We start from the raw sequence: 21,908 nt of genomic DNA, 5'->3' as shown, positions 1-21,908 counted from the left end.
TGGGTATAACGGAGGAATTTTAAAAGTATTTTGTTCCATTATTTCAGAGTAAAGATGGGAAAACCCCACTGCACATGACTGCCCTCCACGGTAGATTCTCCAGATCACAAACCATTATCCAGAGTGGTAAAAAGTATTTCTGTTTGTTTTTATTTCTTAAATGTAGTAAAAACATCCACAAAATAAATGGTACTGAATAGCAGTCTGTATATTTTTAATATTTGATTTCACATTCACGAAAATCAAATATTAGATTATAATATTTGTGTATGCATCTTTTATAATTAATTAAATTTTATAATTTTTTATTTTTGTTTTGTTTCCCCTGAATTATAAGCACTGTTTCTCTTGCCGTTAGTGTTGACTCTTTTCCCAGTGCTGCTGCTTAGAAAGCTCTTTCTGCCAGTTTGTACTCCATATTAACACATGTACTCTATTGCATTTTATCATTTGTCCGTTTTGAATATTTTTTGCATGATCTGTAGAATTTTAGCTTCTTTTCTGAACTTGCTTTCTTTTATGCTTGAATTAGTACTAGACAAACTAACTTTTAGATGTAAAGAACTTTTAGCTGTGTTAAACACTTAAATCGGTATTTCCCTATCCCTGTTCCCAGGAATTGTTAGTAGTCCTCAAGTTAATAGAGGCTGCGGTTTTGCAGGGGAAACCAGGAATAAATTCATGACTAAATAATTTCAAAGCACTATGTGCGGTCTTATTGATGTACAAAGTATGCACATTAATGTTCCACAGATTTTTGCTATAAAGAAGTTTGTCTAATTTTGTTTTAATGAATTGGTTTGCAAACTTACTGGACCCTACAATCCTTTGTCAATTTAAAATGTGTTAAAATCTTAGGCTCAGTTCACAGAATTGCTTTCAATCTGTAAATATGATCTGAATGGAATCTAGTTAGAATTAGTTTGTGCTTGAACATCATTGTTTATCACTTTCTGCATCCTAGGCTTGACTTGATCAGGATGTAGTTGAGTGTCTGACAGTACATCCTTATTGCAGGAGCTGTAATTGACTGTGAGGATAAGAATGGAAACACCCCTTTGCACATAGCAGCACGGTATGGCCATGAGCTACTCATCAACACTCTGATTACAAGTGGTGCTGACACTGCAAAGTAAGTGGCACTTCAAGGTGTCGATAGCTGTCACAGAGAAATATAAAAGCGAGTGGATTGCATTTTTCTAGAAGGTGCAGGTGGAAATGTGGATTTTGTCCTCAATATTGTACTAATTTTTGAACCTTTTTCATTTCATATTGACATTATAGTAGATTAGTATGTTTAAATATGATTTCATTTGGTAACCAGCATAAAATATTTTTACATATTTTACGCCAGTTCTCTCTCACATGAGTAAACAGTATGCAGCTTTTAATTTTTGTTATCTATTTTTGATCTAGGAGTACTTGAAAGACAAAAAGTGTTGCACATACCAAACACTTTTCCTCATCATCTAAATACTATTTGTAAATAATAGTTTTCAAACCATACCATGTGGAGCTCAGGGATGCCATGATTACTACTACAAAGAATCCTTTTCCCCCAATTTGATCAGAACAAATCCCTTTTATTTATTTTACGTGTTTAACTTTCCATGTAAATGTTTGAAAGATAGATCCTCCTGTATATACTGTCCAAAGGAAACACCTACTGAAACCAACGTTGGTCACACCTGTATATTTTTATACTTATATCACGTTTATATGTATTCATTAACAAATTTTAAACCTTTCATGCTTTCATTAAATGATATGCTACTGTGCATATCTTTACAACTTCAAAAAGCTTTTTTTTTTTTTAAAGATTTATTTATTTATTTAAAATTCAGAATGAGAGAGTAACACACAGAAAGAAGTTTTCCACCCCCTGGTTGCCTCCCCAAATGGCTAAAGCCAGGAGCCAAGAGCTTCAGCTGGGTTCCCCAGGTAGGTGGCAGGGGCCCAAGTACTCAGACCATCTTCTGCTGCTTTTCCCAAGCCATTAGCAAGGAGCAAGCTGAATGGGAAGTGGAGCAGCCAGGACATGAACTGGTGTCCTTACAGCATGCCAGTGTCACAGGCGGCAGCTTTACCCACTATGCCACAATACCAGCCCCTAAAAATGTTTCTATGTTAACTTAATGTTTAGCCAGGGAAGTATAAATTTGGGACTTTTTCTCACCTCTCCAAGCTCTGGCTCATCCATTTCATGGAATAAAGATTTCACTATAAATTCATTCCCATTTACAAACAGGAGTTGCTTCTGATTTTTCACTATTACAGAATTACTTCAGTGAACATTCTGGAATATGTTGCCATATTGCAGTGCTTTTCAGTTGGGAGTTGTTTCATGGGAGTGAGTTTTGTTCCATCAGCAAATGTACACACATTTTTTTGATTGCCATAATTTATAAAGGAAGGCATTGTTGATATCCTGTGTGTAGAGCCGAGTAATGCTGCAGAATATCCTGTATGCACAGGAGAGCCTCGCTCAATGAAGTCCGTAATGACAGGAGTGCTAAGGTTTAAAACCTGCTTGTTAAAAATAGCTATGTAATAAGCTATGCCCACCTTCAATTCCGGGCTTGGCCAAATTGCTCTCCAGAGTATTAGAGATTTGATTCAGTTACCTTTCACTACGTAGTCTGTCATTTATTTCATTGCATGTTTGTGTGTGTGTGTGTGTGTGTGTAGTAATGAAGGTACTGTCATGTTAACTTCAGGCGCGGCATACATGGAATGTTCCCCCTCCATTTGGCAGCCTTAAGTGGTTTTTCAGATTGCTGCAGGAAACTTCTTTCTTCAGGTGAGTTGAACCTTTATAGAATTTTTTTTCTTTCTTTCTTTTTTTTTTTTTTTTTTTAATCATCTCCCTAAAACCTTCAAAATTTTAAGACGCTCTCTTTATCCTACTTTCCCGGAATTACATATACAAGATGGGTCCAGGTATAGATCACTCATTAACGTTTCAGAAAATAATTATGTTCTTCTGAAAGTCAGTTTTCTCTTTGGTTCTGGGAAATGTTTAATTTTTTCTAGTGATCTTCTCTATTGGGAAGTGGAATGTGGAATACTTCAAGAACAGCTCCTATTAATTGATGCTAGTTGTCTTGGATATGTCTGGAAGCAAAATATCTTCATTTGAATGTCATACTAGTCTTGGTTTCTATTTAAAAGCCATTTAACCATAACTTTGTGGTTTGTGAAATTATGCAGTGTCTACTTAGTAGCTTAAAGTACTGTAATCATAAGTGATTTGAAAAGAATAGGATCAATATCTTTACATATTCTAAATTATGATCCTTGTTAAGTGCATAGAATTACTAAAGATAAAATAAGACTTAATTGATTTTAAATGGTTTTCTATTTCTCATAGTGTTAAGAAAGTTGAAAAAATTGTATGTTTACACTCACGTATGTACTGGAAGAATTAGAACATTTCAGTGAAAATTCACATTATGGAGTGAGACAGATACATCTGAGTTTTTCTTAATGATATTTTTTAAGTGAGTTAATTCTGTTTTAATTTTTTCAAGTGTATGTGTGTCCACAAGTATTCACATGCTCATTTTCCATGAAAGGGAATATTAGAATCTCTTCTTAGTTTAAGACTCACAGAAAACAGAATATCTATAACTTTTTATCATTTCTATTAAAATTCATATACTCTACCGGTCATCCATTTGAAGTGTACAAGTCAGTATTTCTAATATATTTATGGGAGTACATAACCATCATTATAATCTGTTTTAAAACATCGCCACTCCCTGTAAAAGAAGCACCTTTAGCAGTTAGGTTTTATTACCCCCCTTTCCCCAGCCCTACACAACGTTAATCCACTTTTTGTTTCTAAATTTGCCTGTACTCAACAGTTCATATAAATCAGGAGTGGGGAACCTTTTTTCAGCCAAGGGCCATTTGTATATTTATAACATCATAGACAGGCCATACAAAATTAGCAACTTAAATATTAGCCTGCTATACAGATTGATTGAATGTCAAGTCCTGCCTGTGTTTCTTGGCAGAGCCATCCAGATGATTTCGTGGGCCTTATACATTCCCCATCCCTGATATAAATGGAATCACCCAAAATGTAGTCTTTGTGACTGGCTTCTTTCAAGTAGCATAGTGTTCCCAAGGGGCACCCATGTATCTGTGTCAGTACTTCACTTTTATTGCCAAATAATATTTCATTGTATTCTCTGGACTTTTAAACAAGCATTCTAGTTTGGGCCCAAAACCCCAGTCCATTATTGCTAATATTTTTGTGATACTGCACATTATTCATATATTTTTCTCATCAGTCATTTTGTTCCTACCTAGCACTCATAGTCTTGTTTGGTATTGGAGGAGAAGATGTGAGTCTTAGCATAATACTTTAAAGCAATACGTCTGTAGTAGCTGTGTGATACAGAGGAGGTGTATTCGTTTTTGCAGGGTTTGATCTAGACACTCCGGATGATTTTGGCAGGACCTGTCTGCACGCAGCTGCAGCTGGAGGGTATGTGTAACCGTGTCTTTGTCTCTTTAAGAATGAAGTGTCTGTTCATGACAGTTTTCCTCTTTATTGTTTATTAGTTTCTGTTCACAAAGTAGAAAACTATAACAGGAATAGTTTCAGAAAAGAAAGTATAAGATAGAAAAAATTGCTATTTGCATCTTCCAAGTATGTCATAGGTTATGAGTGGGAGAGACTATGAAACTACAAAGGAATTATTGCCTTCCATGAGAGAAGTAATTGCTGGATAAATGAAAAAAATTATAAACCTTTTTCTCACATTAAAATATATAATACATCTTAGGGAGCAAGTGTTTAGCTTGGTGATTAAGATACCCACATCCCACACTGGAGTACCTGGGTTCTAATCCTGGCTCCTAGAAAGACCCAGCGAGGCGGCAGAGATGCCATCCACATGGGAGACCTGGATTGAGTTCCAGGCTCCTCCAGTCCCAGCCACTGCAGGCATTTGGGGGAGTAAACCGGAGGACTGAAGCTGTCTTTTGTCTCTCAAAATTTAAAAATTATTTCCATGTATACATACACACACAGACATATTTTTCCATATATACTTGTGTGTGTGTAATGAGAAAATATTAGGAATGTTCTCAGTGGTAATAGTGCTCTATATTTTTAAAATCATATTGTCGGCCAGCGCCACGGCTCACTAGGCTAATCCTCCGCCTGCGGCGCCAGCACACTGGGTTCTAGTCCCTGTCCGGGCACCGGATTCTGTCCCGGTTGCCCCTCTTCCAGTCCAGCTCTCTGCTGTGGCCCGAGAGTACAGTGGAGGATGGCCCAAGTGCTTGGGCCCTGCACCCCATGGGAGACCAGGAGAAGCACCTGGCTCCTGGCTTCGGATCAGCACGGTGCGCCGGCTGCAGTGCGCTGGCCGCAGCGGCCATTGGAGGGTGAACCAATGGTAAAGGAAGACCTTTCTCTCTGTCTGTCTCTCTCTCTCATTGTCCACTCTGCTTGTCGGGAAAAAAAAATTTTTTTTTCTTTTTTAGAAGATTTATTTATTTATTATTTAAAAGGCAGAGATAACAGAAGAGAGAGAGAATCAGTCGATCGATCTTCCATCTGCTGGTTCACTCCTCAGATGGCTGCAATGGCTGAGGCTGGACCAGGCCAGAGCCAGGAGCTTCTTCCAGGTCTCCCATACAGGTACAGGGGCCCAAGGACTTGGACTATCTTCCACTACTTTCCCAGGCTCATTAGCAGGGAGCTGGATCAGAAGTGAAGCAGCCAGGAATTGAACCGGCACCCATATGGGATGCCAGCAATGCAGGCAGAGGCTTACCCTTCTACACCACAGCACCAGCCATCGGAAGTGGAAAATTTGAGATTAAAAGATTTTTTTATTAAGTTTTAAATAGTCTACTACTATGGGATACCAAACACGTGGTTTGACTGAACAACAAACTTCATCTAAAACTCTTGGTTTCCAAAAGGATGCTGCTAATCTCCTGATGATTTAGATTTGTAATAAACCATTTCATTCACGATGTCATTCCTGATTCACAAAAAGGACATTTCCTAAGAACTTTATTCCCTGTGATACTTCCTTAAAAATTGCCAGTGATTTCAGAGGACAACTTTGCTAAACTAAGAATACCAGCAAACCAATCTAAATTGTACGGAGGGATTGTGAGCATGTTTCTGACTCCCATGTTCTTCCAGAGTCACTAGAAGACCTACCCTCCAGTTAAACCAACGTTTCTGTAACTTGCCTACAGAGAGAGGGACAACAGGCTTGAATGTCTGACCTAAGGGCAGTTAAAGTTTATATTATAATATAAAAAGTTCATGTTCAGGCTTATAAAGATTAAATTACAAAAGAACCCATATGTGTAATGTACTCTCCTACAGTTTTAACTAAGGTAACATCTGAGTAAACAATCATAGTTTAGAAGAAGATAAGGAAAAGCTGACTTGGGACATTATCATGTTTTCAGATTTGCTTTTTTAAACCCATTTTAAGTTAATATTTTTTAAAAAACTTCCATTTAAACCATTTTAAGTACATTGTTCCCTAAACCTCCTTAGAATCTCTTTTACAAACATAATCTTCCTTTTAAACATGACAACATGATTCATTGATTATCTTTTATCAGTGTGCCAATATGGTACATGGGCGCTTCAAAAAGTTCAGGGAAAATGCACATTGTCATTTTTTTCCCTTAAGATTTATTTATTTGAAAGGCAAAGCAACAGAAAAAAGGAGATCTTCCATCCTCTGGTTCCCTCCCCAAATAGCCACAGTAGCCAGGGGTGAGCCGGACTGCAGCCAGGAGCCAGGAATTCCATCATGTCTCTCACATGGGTGACAGAGGCCCAAGTAGTTGAGCCACTTTCTGCTGCCTCCCCAGGTCCATGGTGGGGAGCTGGATTGGAAGTGGCGCAGCCTGGACTCAAATTGGCACTATGATACGGAAAGCTGCAGCTCAACCTGCTGCATTACAATGCTGGCTTCTTAATTTATTCTTCCATGTACTTTTAAAATTCTAGATGAGTTTTAATATTTCATTCTTCATAAAATATAAATGATACCATTTCATTCACATTCACTCATTTAGTGTAACATGCTTTTATACTTATTTAAACTTACCAATTTCATTATAAAATCGCTGACAATTAAGTTTTCAAATTATATTCTCCTTGATTAGGAATTTGGAGTGCCTAAACCTTCTGCTGAATACTGGTGCCGACTTCAACAAAAAGGACAAATTTGGGAGGTAGGATATTACAGTTCCTCTGTTGAGCTTAATTAACTTTATTTACTTAATGACTTGTTTGATCTGACTTCTGAGAAGGCACTGAATGAGTTAGCATCTCTTGCACTGTGGCTGTGATTTAATGAGAATCCCAGTGAATGTCAGTAGCTTCTAGTCATTCTCATCCCGTCTTCTTCACTTGGGTCTTTCCCACAGCCGCCAGCTCCCAGCCACAGCCTTTACCCCCTTATATAGTCCTGTGCTTCTTGGTGTCACATCTTTTCCTGTAATTACAGCCGCAGAGGTATAAACCCCATGGGTCCTGTGTTCTTCAAGAAACTCACAGGGCATAGGATACAGTAGTAGCACAGTCCTCCTATCTACAAGTCATTCCTTGGTGAGAGTCTGCTCCCATATCTGGTTACAAAGTACTAGTAAGAGGGAGGAAATAGGTTACAAACATAACCTTTTCCTTTGTCTTCTATATAATTTTCCTTTCTCTTCTATATAAATTTCACACTCAAATATATGCACATACGCCACTGCGGGTGCCATGACAGTTTCCTTGTAGTCAGCCAATGCTGACTCCCACCATTCAGATGCAAGCCTCATTTTCACTAATACTCGTGATCTTTGTATCTAAAGTTACCATTATTTATTAAGTTAGTTAAAATAGGAATTGACACACAGAGTGCATTAGAACTATACAGGAAAGAACTGAAGGCAGTTTGAATTGATTTGAAAGACAAATATGACAATATAAACAAAACTGTGTTTGTTGACAGTTTGAGAATTGTACACATGAAAGTTTGTGACAGGGAAGAAAGAGTGTATGTCAGAAGGGAAGTGTGTCAATGTGTTTCTTGCATGTGCTGAGACCAGAAGAGAAGCAGAAAGAATTATGTATGATAGGAAGTCAGAAATCAGTAAAACAACAGCAACAAAATCTTCATTCTCATAAGCATACTAATGGAACTAATGGCCCACAAAATCAAAAATCACTTTGTTTGCCTTTGGAATTCAGTATTTTTAAAGCTAATTTACTTTTATAATTTATATCCCATTCATATTGGTTACTGTGTTCGACTTTTAACTTTCTATATTGCAAGTAGCACTGAAGGCTTCTAAAGCACATTCTGAGTTTGGAGTCCTCAAAGAATCAGAGCTCAGTGCATTTCTGTTTTAAACAGTCACTCTAGTACTAGTATTATCCAGTGAGACACAGTAATGTTTTGTTACCATTTTACTGTATAAATGTTTTAGGAAACATACCATGAAGACTTAGGACTAAATTTGCTGTTCATTTTTCAGTGTAATTTTTTCTTAATGAAGTCATGGAATCATCATAGTTTTGTAATCCAAACTCAAGTTCTCCTAAAGTTAGTAACAGTCTGTTTCACGTCCGTAACCAGGAAGACATGAGTTACAAACATTCACACTTAGAAATTAAAGCAGCTCTTTTGATAGTGAAGTCTTCAAAACTGCATTTGTTGCTTGAGAAATTGGATTCTACTCTCCAGCCATGTCATGTCATTGATAAATTTTTAATGCTTCTTTTTTCCTGTTATCTTTATTCCTCTTCTGACACATGACAGTACTGCTGTACTCTGGGACATCTTTATTAATATGGGGAAGCTTTGTTAAAATGAACATTTTCAAGTGTTTGAGCACAATATGAATGTTATTTATAATCAGTTTAAGGGGATGGGATTGGTCTTGTGTAGGGGCCCTGAAATAGTTGTATTGTGTTAGTCTCATTTCCTGTTTTAAAAGCCTCTGCCATCTTGCTATGTCTTTCTAGCTCTGTGTTCAAGAGACTTAGTGTCTGATAGAGGCAGCCTGAGGCTCATGGTCATGTATACTGGAAACTGGGTGGAGTGAGAGTCGTCTGTGCTCTTGTTTACTAGTGCATGTCCCTGGCTTTTATCTTTCTTTTATTAATTTGGGCATAAAAGATCTCCACTGCATTACGCTGCTGCCAATTGCAATTACCAGTGCCTGTTTGCTCTTGTGGGATCAGGAGCGAGTGTGAATGACCTTGATGAGAGAGGCTGCACACCCCTGCACTACGCAGCCACGTCAGACACGGATGGCAAGTAAGTACATGTGGTGAGAGGGAAGGACACTGTTTCTGATGTATAGTCACTTCTTGAATTTTTGTTTATTATTTTTCCCTGAATCTCCAGTTTGAGAAGTAAACTGGTTTCTTAATTATTCCTAAATCGTAGTTGTTACATTCTGCTGAGCAGCCTGCCTTACTGACTGATCTGGTGGCAGAAAGATGAAGGTCCATTCTTACCCTTCCTGTGAGAAGAACAGCTTCATATCACTTCAGTGTTTTCCCATCTGTCTTCTCAGAGGCTGAAGCCTTGAGTATAGCGTGTGAGAAGGGAGAGAGCAGGGAGAGGGACAGTATCATTGGGAGATTGGGGAGAGATTGGGATTCAGGTGTGCTTCAGTGTGCAGAATGCTAGGAAGCCTTGTTAAACTGGCATCTAAAAAGGTAGTTCAATAGCAAGTAAGTGTTCGCTACTAATGAATGAGAATAAAACAATGAGTGATGCATAAACGATTTTGTAATATCCACTCAGTTACCAGTCTATTATAGTACTTTAATATATTTTTTTCTTGTAAAAAAATAAACTCATTGAAGAAAGAAAAGTAATCATCAGTATATATGATATTTTCATGTGTGTAGGACAGTGAAAAATAAAAATGTCATTGAGAAAGATAATGGCTTGTAGGGAAAGGTATTATATAAAATATGCTTCAAGGAGGTTGCATTTAACATAGAATTGTTTCTTTGGCTTTTATGACATACTTTTATCCTCAGAAGGCATATTAATGTTTAGTATAAATTCTGTAACCAATTAACTTGATTTCAAAGCCACTTTTCTCAGTGACCTTTTGTTATGTCATACTTGCGGCTAAAAGTCTCATCTTGAAAGTACTTATAAAATATACTTTCTATTTGCAGGACTATAATACTTTGTACAATTTCATGTATACCACATTATATATGATTTTGTTTGTACCAGAGAAGTTATATATAGATATTTGGGTAGAAATTAAATTATTCAAAGTATGTTTTGGATAGTAGCAAATAGCTTTTAAAATTTTTGTAATAGACTTTAAATCAGAAAATACTTTGATAAACTTGGATTAAGTATATGCATATTATTCTCTTTTTACTTTTATAATTTCTGGATTTAATATATAGATTTTCTTAAAATAGGTTATACCTGAAGTGATTTTCATCACCATCTGTGACCCTTCACCACTGCCCCCACAGCCTGGTAGCCAGGTGCAATTCATGATCTGAATCTAATGAGAGGTCACCCCCTAGCCATTCTCCCAGCTATTCTGGGGTCCTCCTGCCCTTAGACATTTACATTAAACCTGAATTCTAATGGAAAAAGAGAAAAAAGGAATAATACAGTGTTTGCCTATTGTGCTGGTAATTTGTGGTTTCATTTTAAGCCAATTTACATTTTCTACTCCCTGCTAGTACTAAACTGAATTAGATTATTAGTGTCCTCACCCAATGTAAGCTGTTTTTAGCAAGCAGGCTACAGACTTTTACTCCTCACACATTGAAGTCTTGGTATTTACATTAGGCAGGCTGTTGTGCTGGAAGGAGCTGAGTTTTGGGACTCAGACCCCAATTTAAATCTTGGGGCCTCCATTTTGTACCTGTTTGAGCCAAAGCAAGTAATTTCTTAAAGGATTTTCTTTTTTTTTTTTCCTTTTTTTTTTTTTTTTTAAAGACTTGTTTATTTTACTTGAGAGGAAGAGTTATAGACAGAAAAAGAGAGAGACACAGAGAGAGGTCTTCCATCTACTGATTCATTCTCCAAATGGCTACAACAGCCGGAGCTGGGCTGATCTGGAACCAGGAGCTTGTTCTGGGTCTCCCACGTCGGGCAGGGACCCAAGCACTTGGGCCATCCTTCCACTGCCTTCCCAGGCCATTAGCAGGGAGCTGGATTAGAAGTGGAACAGCCAGGACACCTGTATGAGATGCCAGCACTGTAGGCAGATGTTTAACCTACTATGTTGCAATGCTGGCCCCCCTCCTTTTTTTTTGAAAGACAGAAGAAAGTTAGAGAAAAGACAAAGAGAGATACACAGAAGTCTTCCTTCATCTGGTTCATTTCTCCAAATGTCTGCAATAGCCAGGGCTGAGCTTAGCTGAAACAAGATCCTAGAAATCCATCTGGGTCTCCCACATGGATTGCAGGGGCCCAGGTGCTGAGTCATCACTTGCTGCCTCCTGTGGCTCAATTTTGCAGGAAGCTGATTCAGAAGTGAACTGGAACTCAAACTTAGACACTCCTATATGGGACGTGGGCATCACAAGCAGCAACTTAACTGCTGTGCCAAATGCCTGCCCCCAGGCAAATGATTATCGATCAGAGGTTGTGTAGAAAATTAAATGAAATTGTGAACATAAAAAAACTTGGCTCTCTGTTTCTTTTTATTTTGTTTTTGTTTTTGAGAGATGGTTTATGTCCACTGATTCACTTCTCATGCCCACTGAGGCCTCATGAGGGGGTGCCTACACCCTGGGCAAGGACCTCAACCCTAGTCTCGCACATTTAGTGTCAGGAACCCAAGGACGTGGGACTTCACCACTGGTGCTCAGGGCTGCAGTAATGGGAAGCTGGAGCCAAGAATTGTACCTAGACTTCCACTGTGGGACATGGGTGCCTTGACTGCCAGGCAAGCACCCACTCCTATTACCGGCCTCTATAAAGTGTCATAATCCTAGAGGTTCTGTGAAAAGGCATCATTTATACCTCTGCCAAGCAAGACTGAAATACTTTAGAAAAGAAGCCTCAACTTATTCAATAATGTATGTTTGCTTATTTCTTAATGATTTTTTTTTTAAAAAACCTAATTTTTTAAGAGTCATTTATTTATTTGCAAGGCAGAGCTACAGAGAAGCAGAGAGAGAGAGAGGTCTTCCATCCACTGGTTCACTCCCCAGATGGCCACAACGACCTGAGCTGCGCTGATCTGAAGCCAGGAGCTTCTTCTGGGTCTCCCATGTGGGTGCAGGGACCCAAAGACTTAGGCCATCTTCCACTGCTTTCCCAGGCCATAGCAGAGAGCTGGATCCCAAGTGGAACAGCCGAGATTCAAACTGGCACCCATACAGGATGCCTCACTGCAGGCTGGGGCTTTAACCCACTGTGCCACAGCACCAGCCCCAAACCTAATTCTTTTCAACATCGCAGTTTCTACCCTTAACCTAAGGAAACCTTTCTGCACATATTTTGAAATTTGAGTTTATATATTATATATTTATGTATATTTTATTTTTTTGAGAGGGAACATCCATTTGCTGGTATATTTCCCAAATGCTGGCAATGGCCAACGCTAGTCCAGGGCTGAAGTCAGGAGCTGGAATCCAGGTCTCCCACATGGTTGGTGGGAACGCAGCTACCTGAGTTGTCTCTGCGTCTCTCCAGGGTCTATATTAGAGGGAAGCTAGACATGGCAGTTGAACCCAGGAACTGCACTGCAGGGGGCAGGTGTCTTGACTATACAGCTGAACACCCACTCCTGACAATGGTTTTCTACGGTCTAGAAATACATACAAGAAACAGGTATTTAACTAAGTGCTTAAGACACCTTTGTCCCACTTTGCGGCACCTGGGTTTGATTCCCAGCTCCATCCACTTTTACACTAGTGCAGAGCCTAGGAGGCAGCGCTGATGCCTCCTGTAGTGGGCTCCTGCCACCCTCACGGGACACCTGGACTGAGTTCCTGGCTTCAGCCTAGCTCAGCCTCAGCCCTTGTGGGACATCTGGGAAGTGGCCAGTAGATAGCAGCTTTCTTTCTCTATGCCTTTCAAAGAAAATGAAAAGAAATGATATATGGTGATTATAATTCTTTTCCTCTGTCTGAGTCCCTCCGTGCTTTGAGTAAATATTGGAAAAATACGTGATACATCCTGGTACTCACCTCATCCTTGTGAAGCCTGCATTCTTACAGATGGTCTCAACTTAGCACATCCCCTCAAGTGTCTTTATTTTATGTCATGTAAGAATCCAGCAAACAAATACATGTGTTTGTAATCCAAGGAAACATTGAATATATTAAATACTATTAAAATTCTCTTTGCCCACTGGAAAGAAGTAGGGCTGATAAGGAGCAAGGTAGTAAGAATCTCCCCCAATCCTGGATGTGGTGCCTGTCATAGAAGTGAAGGTTGAGGGTTGTTTTCTTCCTGATTACACTTTATATAAGGAAGAAATTCCTCCTCATGCCAGCTCTCCTGAGATAACCACAATGGAACATTTCAAAGTTAAAAGTCTTGCTATACGGCTTTCTGCAGGGAGCTGGATCTGAAGTGGAGCAGCCAAGACACGATCTGGTGTACGGTTGGGATGCCAGTGTTGCAGGCAGTGGCTTTACCCACTCTGCCACAACTCCGGCCCCAACAATGCTCTTATGAAATGGGATCACATTGTTTATTTGTCTTTTTTTTTTTTTTTAACTTCATGTACAGTTGTTGGTATAGAGGTTTTATAATCCTTAGATATATTCCTGAATATTTGATATTTTTGTTGTCAGAAATCCAGTTTTGCATTTCCTTTTATTTGTGGTGCTATATAGATAACATATATAACTTACATTCAGCAGCCTTGTTAAACTCACTTTGTGTATGTATATAAGACAACACTGGAGTTGCCTCTATAGCCTACTATGGGACTTTGAACAAGTTACTTAATACCCATGGCCATGTGCAGTTTAAATGGCTTTAGTATATATGAATTGCTTGGAACAGTACCTGATACATTATGATCATCTTTTAAGGGTTAGCTATATTGTGCTTAACATGCTTTTTTTCTTTTTTTGTAAAAGCACTGTAGTAAATTCTAACAGGAAGGGAGGGCTCCTGGGAGCAACAGTGCCACATTCCTTCTCCTGGGCTGAGTGTCCTCTTGGACAGGGACTTGAATCAGTCCGAATCTGCAGTGAAACTTACAGTTGTAGGGACCTGTGGGTGGGAGAGAAGAGTTTGGAGAAATTTAAATAGTCTGAAATGTACTTTGACTTATGTACTTAATTGGGATAAAGATACTTAATTTGTCTAATATATTGAATGAAGAAAACTATGAGTAAGAATAACTTACAATGTAGCTATAAATATTATTCCATATTTTGCATACTTATTTTTATTTCAGGGGAGAAAAGAGATTACAAGAAGATTAATTTCTTAATTACCTAGATTTTACAAAATCAGCACGTGTTAATTTATAATCAGAAAACCTGAAAATACAGTCTCTTCGGCCTCCTTCCTTATTTGCAAATTAAAATTTAAGTCCAGATTTTCAACATCTGGTAATTTTATAGCTCATTCTTTTACAATTACTCAGATTAATTTGCTATTATTCATTAACACTGTGGGGAACCTTTGTGGGGTCATGAAAAGAATAATAGATGGAGAATAGCCTGCCCAGGCTATATTCTAGCCAAAAGATTTGGGGCAAATCATTTAAACTTATAGAGCATCAATAATTTCTTTCATTTGTTAAAGATATTATTTACCAAGTTTACCTCACAAAGTAATTACTGAAATACATATTGCCTAGCCAGATATAAAAAGCATGCCACAAAAGGGAATTTTATTCATATAAGTCCGCCTAGTTTTTGTTTTGTTAATGTAAAAATTAAGTATTATGTAAGAAGTACCACACTTAGAACATTTACATTTCAAACCATGTAATGCTGTCAACTTGACAGTAGCCACTGTAAATAATGTGTAGAACATCCTCTCCTACTTTAGAAAGTAAACAGGGACTTAAACCTACTTGTTTTGCTTTCCTTAAATAAATAGTTTCCTCAGTACTCATGTATCAGTGGGTTATCTTAAAATAGTTTGTTCCACTGGTAGAATATGCCCGCACTCAGGTGGCAATAAGGGGAAGCTCTTTCTGCTTTAGTTACATTAGGGAACTTGATTTTCTAGGACGTTTATACCTGTGGATGAAATGCCGTGCCTATGAAGTAGTGAGGTTGCCCTGCGTACAGACCTACAGGCCTTTCCTACAGCCAGTGAGGTCTGTCCTCTGGTGTGGACACCAAGGAAAGTGTGGACAGTTACACTGTGCTTGAAACACTTCTTGTTCTGGAAGTGCACTTATAACTCGGTTATAAAACCCCCAGGAAAAACCTGTCTTGTTACTTTAGAGCTAGATCTGAGTTGTTTTTTTTTTTTTTCCCCAGTGTTACTCAACTTTTTTTTTTTTTTTTTTTTTTTTTTAAGATTTTTTATTTGAGAGGTAGAATTACAGAGAAAGGGAGAGACTGAGAGAAAGGTCTTCCATACACTGATTCACTCCCCAAATGTCTGCAGTGGCTGGAGCTGGACAGAGCTGAAGCCAGGAGCCCAGAGCCTCATCTGAGTCTCTCACGTGGGTGCAGGGGCCCAAGGAGTTGGGCCATCTTCTACTGTTTTCCCAGGCCATAGCAGAGAGCAGGGTTGGAAGAGGAGCAGCCAGGACTTGAACCTGCGCTCACAGGGGATGCCGGCACCACAGGCAGAGGCTTTACCCGCTACACCACAGCTCCCAGCCCCAAGATACTAATTTAATGGCCTTCCTTATTTACCATGTTGACTCCAAATAATTTTAGCGTGCATAAATACCAAAATTGTATTTAGGAGGATGACCATTTGCTACCATGGAGGCTGTACTAAATAAAGATTCTGAAAGTGAATCCTGAGGGATGTAAAGAGTTTTAGCAATTTAGCATTAAAGAATAGATATTAAAAGATGGGCCTTAATTTATATGCTAGAGTTACAGATTACATTGTTTTAGATTCTTTTCATTTGGTTTCATATAGCTTCAGTGCAATTGTAGAAACTTGAATCTTTATGTTATTTTATTTGAGAAACAGAGTTCCTATTCAGTGGTTCAATCCCCAAATCCTACAGAAGCTGGAGCTGGGCCAGGCTGAATCCAGTAGCTGGTAACTCAGTCCAGATCTCCTTCATGGGTGACAAGGACACAATTATTGAGCCATTACCTGCTGCCTCCCAGCATGTACAATAACAAGAAGTTGGAATCAGGAGCAGAGCCTGGCCTTGAACCCAGGCCCTCTGATGTGGAGGTGTCCCAACTGCAGCTTACCTACTAGGCCAAGCAACGTGTCCTGGAAACTTACATTTTTAGCAAGGAATATTTAATTGTACAATTCTTGCATTAACATTTAGGTAGATATATTAGAATACAAGACAAATCACTGCATAATTATAGACTAAGAATTTGAACATGAATGGACTTTAGATTATTTAGTGAACTCCCACTTTTTATCTACCAGGTGAACAGAGGCCATTTCACCATAAACCTAAAAACAAGGCCACTGATAACAAACTAACTCAAGAGGAAAATATTTCTAATGCAGTACCTTTTTTTGACCACCATAATAAAATTTATTATAACAAACTGTGATCCTTGAGGTAGCATTTAAAATTACTTTCTTCACATTTCAGTAGCATAGAAATGAAACAAGTGGTCATTCATTGTGTCTAAGTCTGTCTACCTTTGAAATACATAAAAACAAATATTTTTTTAAAAGAATAGGAGTGAAGTCTCTCTAACAGATGACCTCTGTCCCCATCTGCACCACTTGCACTGTGTATGTTTCTATACCTCTTGGTCCTGTCCCTCAGCTGATCCGAAGCCAGGAGCCAGGTGCTTCCTCCTGGTCTCCCATGCGGGTGCAGGGCCCAAGCACTTGGCCATCCTCCACTACACTCCCCGGGCCACAGCAGAGAGCTGGACTGGAAGAGGAGCAACCAGAACAGAACCGGTGCCCCAACCAGGACTAGAACCCGGAGTCCTGGTGCCGCAGGCGGAGGATTAGCCTAGTGAGCCACAGTGCCTGCCGGGAACTTTTTTTAAACATATTTTCTTGAACTCCCTGATGAGAAATTATATTTACTGTGTGTTCTTCATAGACAAGCAGTAATATTGCCAGCAGTGCCTGCTCACCACCCCTGTGAGTTTAATCCTGAGCCTTCGGAGAAACTTGAAGGTTCCCACTTTGAATGAAGGGATGCTGTTAGGAACAATTCATGTGGCTCCTTCTTGTGTTTCAGTCACTGTCATCTAAATGGTAGATTTTTGTAGCATAGCTAAATTTATGGCTTTTAAATTATTCAGATATAAGAAAAGTTCAGTTTTTAATTCATTCTCTTTTTGTCATTAGTTATAGTTCAGATTTCAAAATTTTTCATGGTATTGTTACTGTGTATAGGTGCCTGGAATACTTACTAAGAAATGATGCAAATCCAGGGATCCGGGACAAGCAAGGATACAATGCGGTTCATTACTCAGCTGCTTATGGTCACCGTCTGTGTCTTCAGCTGGTAAGATTCCTGAATTCCTGTGGAAGAGACAATGAGTCTAAGTGTAATGAAAATGAGAATACATGCAGCAAGGGACAGATTCTGTTTTTGCTTTCTGACATTTTCAGAATTCATGTGCCTCCTAAATTCTACCTGCCTCAATAGCACACCTCATTCCCTTTTTTTTTTTTTTTTTTTTTTTTTTTTGACAGGTAGAGTGGATAGGGAGAGAGAGAGACAGAGAAAAAGGTCTTCCTTTTTGCCGTTGGTTCACCCTCCAATGGCCGCTGCGGCCGGCACATTGAGCTAATCCAAAGCCAGGAGCCAGGTGCTTCTCCTGGTCTCCCATGGGGTGCAGGGCCCAAGGACTTGGGCCATCCTCCACTGCCTTCCCAGGCCATAGCAGAGAGATGGCCTGGAAGAGGGGCAACCAGGATAGAATCCGGCGCCCCAACCGGGACTAGAACCCGGTGTGCCGGCGCCGCAAGGTGGAGGATTAGCCTGTTAAGCCACGGCGCGGCCTCATTCCCTTTTCCTTTTCAGAAAGAAAGGAAAAAAACCTAGTCTCCGGAAAGGGCTACTTAGATCTCACTTCCCTTATATTGTCTTGTTTCTTTGTAGCATCTCTGTTCCTGTAAATGAATGTTTTCTATGAATTTCTAACTGATAACCACGTCTCATGTGAGAAATGAAAGTCCCTGTCAGAGGATGATTTCACCGCATGTATTTAGGGAATTCTGAGAGGCCCATTCATTTCATAATCCCCCACTAATTTAAAAAAAAAAAAAATTTATTTGTTTGCTTCATTGTATTTGAAAGGCAGAGAGAGAGGAAAGAGGTCTTCCTTCCACTGGTCCACTTACCAGATGCCTGCAACAGTCAGGGCTGGGCCAGGCCAAATCCAGAGCCCAGAACTCCATTCGGATCTCCCTTGTGGGTGGCAGGGACCCAACTACTTGGGCCATTACTTGCTGCCTCCCAGCGTGTGCTTTAGCAGAAACCTGAATCTGAAGCAGAGTAGCTGGGGCACTAATCAGACACTCCAGTGCGGGCTACAGGCACTCCCAGTGGTGACTTCACTGTACCAGCCGCCTGTCACACAAAACTACTTTTGCAAGGAAGTTTGTATTTTCAAGCACGGCCTCATTCTGGAATGTGTGTTACTCCTCACCCACTTTGCCAGACCAAAAGGAAAGTAAGGGATAAGTTAAAAGATGCTCAAGAATGTAACAAATGCTTCAAGTTAAAGGTTCCTTTATTTAGACCTAAGTTATTCACTGTTAAATTTTGCATCCCTTCAAAGGGAAATAAAATTAAAGGAGAATAGATGTGGAAGATAGAAAAAGGAGGTTAACATATTTAACACACCATTTAGAATCCTCTACAAAAGTAGCAGTTGTTGATTTTAAAATACTTGGTTTTTTTTTTTTTTTTTTGAGACAAAAACAGCACAAATTTAGAAGTTAACAAAGCTCTCTGTGAGTAGACTTCATTATATGTGAATACTTGTTAACCTGAATGTTTTCTTTTAACTTTTATTTCAGATTGCAAGTGAAACTCCTTTAGATGTTGTAAGTATTAATTGATTCTTCCTCCCATTCAGAATACTATATTTATTTCTTTGAGTTAATAGAGCTTAAGCTATTTTTACATAGTCATGGGAGCCAAGACAGTGACAGAAACCATGTATACACAGAGAGGGGAGGTGTTTACCTGGTGACAGTTTCACAGCATTTCCTCCAGACTCCTGGTTTTTATAGCCATTCCTGAAGGCCGTCAGTTTTTGGTCCTTACTATACTTTCTTGATCCTGATCAGTGGGCTTACAGAGCTACCGGTTTACGCTTGAAAAAGTATATTTGGGGGAGGGGAGGCAGTACTGCTTTATTATATTTAAAAGCGTCATTTTTAACATTTCAAATACCTCTTCTTTTTCAGTTAATGGAAACCTCTGGGACAGATATGCTAAGTGATTCAGATAACCGAGCAACAATAAGCCCATTACATTTGGCTGTGAGTACTGCCTTCATAGACAGCTTCATGATTGTTGTACTAAAACTATCTAATATATCTATTTGTGTTAACTCAAACTAGTACCCTGAACTGTTGATCCTTATAGTAGTTACCATGCTGTGAACATTTTGAGAACACTTCTCTGAATAGAGAATTAATTCTGTATGGTGTTTTGTTTTTTGCTATGTCTTTTATCACCGCCTCTCCCCACACCTCCCTAGGCCCTAAGGAAGAGAATATGCTTGTGATGATGATAAAATACCTTACCCTGGTGGGTGATCTCTGACTGGCTAGGCGGATGGTATACACACACATTACATTCTGTAGTGTTTCTGCAGCTTCTTGCTTACCTCATGATCATGAGGTGCTAACTGCTGTGTAGTCGCTAGTTCTTGAGTTGCTTATTCAGGACTTGGCTACACGCTCTATAATGTTCCTTCTACTTTCAGATCTCTAAATTTTTCCTCAGTGTAAACTACCAAGAGAAGGTTAGGGGAGAGTGTGACAGTTGTATAAATTTAATACAGAAATGAATTCGTGAGGAGCCCTCAGGTAGAGCCCAGTCTAGCTCTTTCTCTTTGAAAGAACTTATTTATTTAAGTAAAGCGTGTTACACTTTGGGGTAGGAGAAAATTTTGAGAGTTAGGAGATAAGGGTACTGACACTGCTGGAAGACCTCTGGTTGTAAGTTTAATAAAATGCCTCTAAAGGTGTATGCTTAATTTAGTGGATCATTATAAGTTCAGTGGTCCATTTTAATTGTTTCTTTTCACATGTTCTGTTCTTGCAAATGTGCTAACACTGATGCATGCACATTGCATCTTCTGCTCTTTACCCCCCTTTCTCCCCACTAGGACGTCCTGTCAGGGTGAGGCTTCCTGCTTCCTTACCCTTTCACTCCTAGGAGCACTACCATCTCTCACAGATTTGAGTGGGAAATGAGTGTGAACAAGGCAAAGCCAGCTGTGGAGAAAATAGCCACTTTACTATTAGTAACAAGAAACGAAGTGTGAGCAAATGACTAGGCTGCTCTTGCATCGTTGTGCTCGTTCGCCACCATAGTGATAGCACTGTCATCCTTTGAGCACTTGCCCAGTTGGGTATTTCCCCCTTGGGTAGATTCAGCAAATAGCAGCATGGTAAAACTCCCAAAAGTTCTGCCATCTATAGGAATTTCACATTTGTGTGCTCTTCTTTTGGAGCTTACAGATTAACAGAGTAAGTAGTGGGTTTTTTCTCTCCGTTACTTTTTTTTTTTTTAAGACTTATTCGAAAGAGTTACAGAGCAGCAGAGGGGGGAGGGGGGAGGTCTTCCATCTGCTGGTTCACTCCCCATATGGCCGCAGTGGCAAGACCTGTGCCGATCAAAAGCCAAGAGCCAAGAGCTTCTTCTGGGTCTCCCACGCAGGTGCAGGGGCCCAAGGACTTGGGCCATCTTCCACTGCTTTCCCAGGCCACAGCAGACAGAGAACTGGATCTGAAGTGGAGCAGCCAGGACTCAAACTGGCACCCATATGGGATGCTGGCACTGCAGGTGGCAGCTTTACCCACTACACCACAGCACCGGCCCCTCTCCATTACTTTTTATGTTTTGCCAAAGGTGATTTTTTTTTTTTTTTTTTTTTTTTTTTTGTGGAGGTAAAATTAAAAGGAAAAAGTGGCCGGCGCCGCGGCTCACTAGGCTAATCCTCCGCCTTGCGGCACCGGCACACCGGGTTCTAGTCCCGGTCGGGGCACCGATCCTGTCCCGGTTGCCCCTCTTCCAGGCCAGCTCTCTGCTGTGGCCAGGGAGTGCAGTGGAGGATGGCCCAAGTGCTTGGGCCCTGCACCCCATGGGAGACCAGGAGAAGCACCTGGCTCCTGCCATCGGATCGGCGCGGTGCGCCGGCAGCAGCGCGCCTACCGCAGCTGCCATTGGAGGGTGAACCAACGGCAAAGGAAGACCTTTTTCTCTGTCTCTCTCTCTCACTGTCCACTCTGCCTGCCAAAAAAATAAAAAATAAAAAAAAGGAAAAAGTGTAAAATATACCTTTATAACCACTCCTAGTTGTATAGTTCAGTGTTAAGTACATTCGCATTATTGTCCACCAATTTATGTATCTTTTTCATTTTGCAAAACTCAGTCTGTACCCAGTAAACAACTCCTCACTTTCCCCTTCTAGTCCCTGGCAACCACTGTTCTTCTAATTTGATTAATCTAGAGATCTCGTGTAAGTGTTTTTGTAACAATCTTAGCCTGACGTCCTGAAGGGTCCATCATGTTGTGGCATGTGTCAGGATCTCTTTCATGTTTAAGGCTGTTTTATATCCACTCATAGATAG

At 39.8% G+C, this 21,908-nt stretch overlaps 1 protein-coding gene across 4 annotated transcripts in view; it reads left to right on the top strand.

Moving 5' to 3' along the window:
- The window catches only part of ANKRD28 (ankyrin repeat domain 28), a 186,865-nt gene that overhangs the window by 138,083 nt on the left and 26,874 nt on the right, over positions 1 to 21,908 (top strand). For 3 of the 4 annotated variants that reach the window (XM_062214935.1, XM_062214944.1, XM_062214926.1), the window contains 9 exons: positions 48 to 126; positions 1,018 to 1,132; positions 2,718 to 2,800; positions 4,432 to 4,495; positions 7,162 to 7,230; positions 9,165 to 9,305; positions 17,484 to 17,595; positions 19,119 to 19,145; positions 19,512 to 19,586. In XM_062214935.1, the coding sequence (XP_062070919.1) occupies positions 48 to 126; positions 1,018 to 1,132; positions 2,718 to 2,800; positions 4,432 to 4,495; positions 7,162 to 7,230; positions 9,165 to 9,305; positions 17,484 to 17,595; positions 19,119 to 19,145; positions 19,512 to 19,586 (765 nt within the window). Of the gene's footprint in view, positions 1 to 47; positions 127 to 1,017; positions 1,137 to 2,717; positions 2,801 to 4,431; positions 4,496 to 7,161; positions 7,231 to 9,164; positions 9,306 to 17,483; positions 17,596 to 19,118; positions 19,146 to 19,511; positions 19,587 to 21,908 lie in introns of those variants that run through there. The other variant, XM_062214950.1, reaches the window with a different exon arrangement.

Source organism: Lepus europaeus, chromosome 2 (genome assembly GCF_033115175.1).
Source record: "Lepus europaeus isolate LE1 chromosome 2, mLepTim1.pri, whole genome shotgun sequence".
Lineage (NCBI taxonomy): Eukaryota > Metazoa > Chordata > Mammalia > Lagomorpha > Leporidae > Lepus > Lepus europaeus.
The sequence above is the reverse complement of the archived record's forward strand: the minus strand, read 5'-3'. Positions and strand labels throughout refer to the sequence as shown.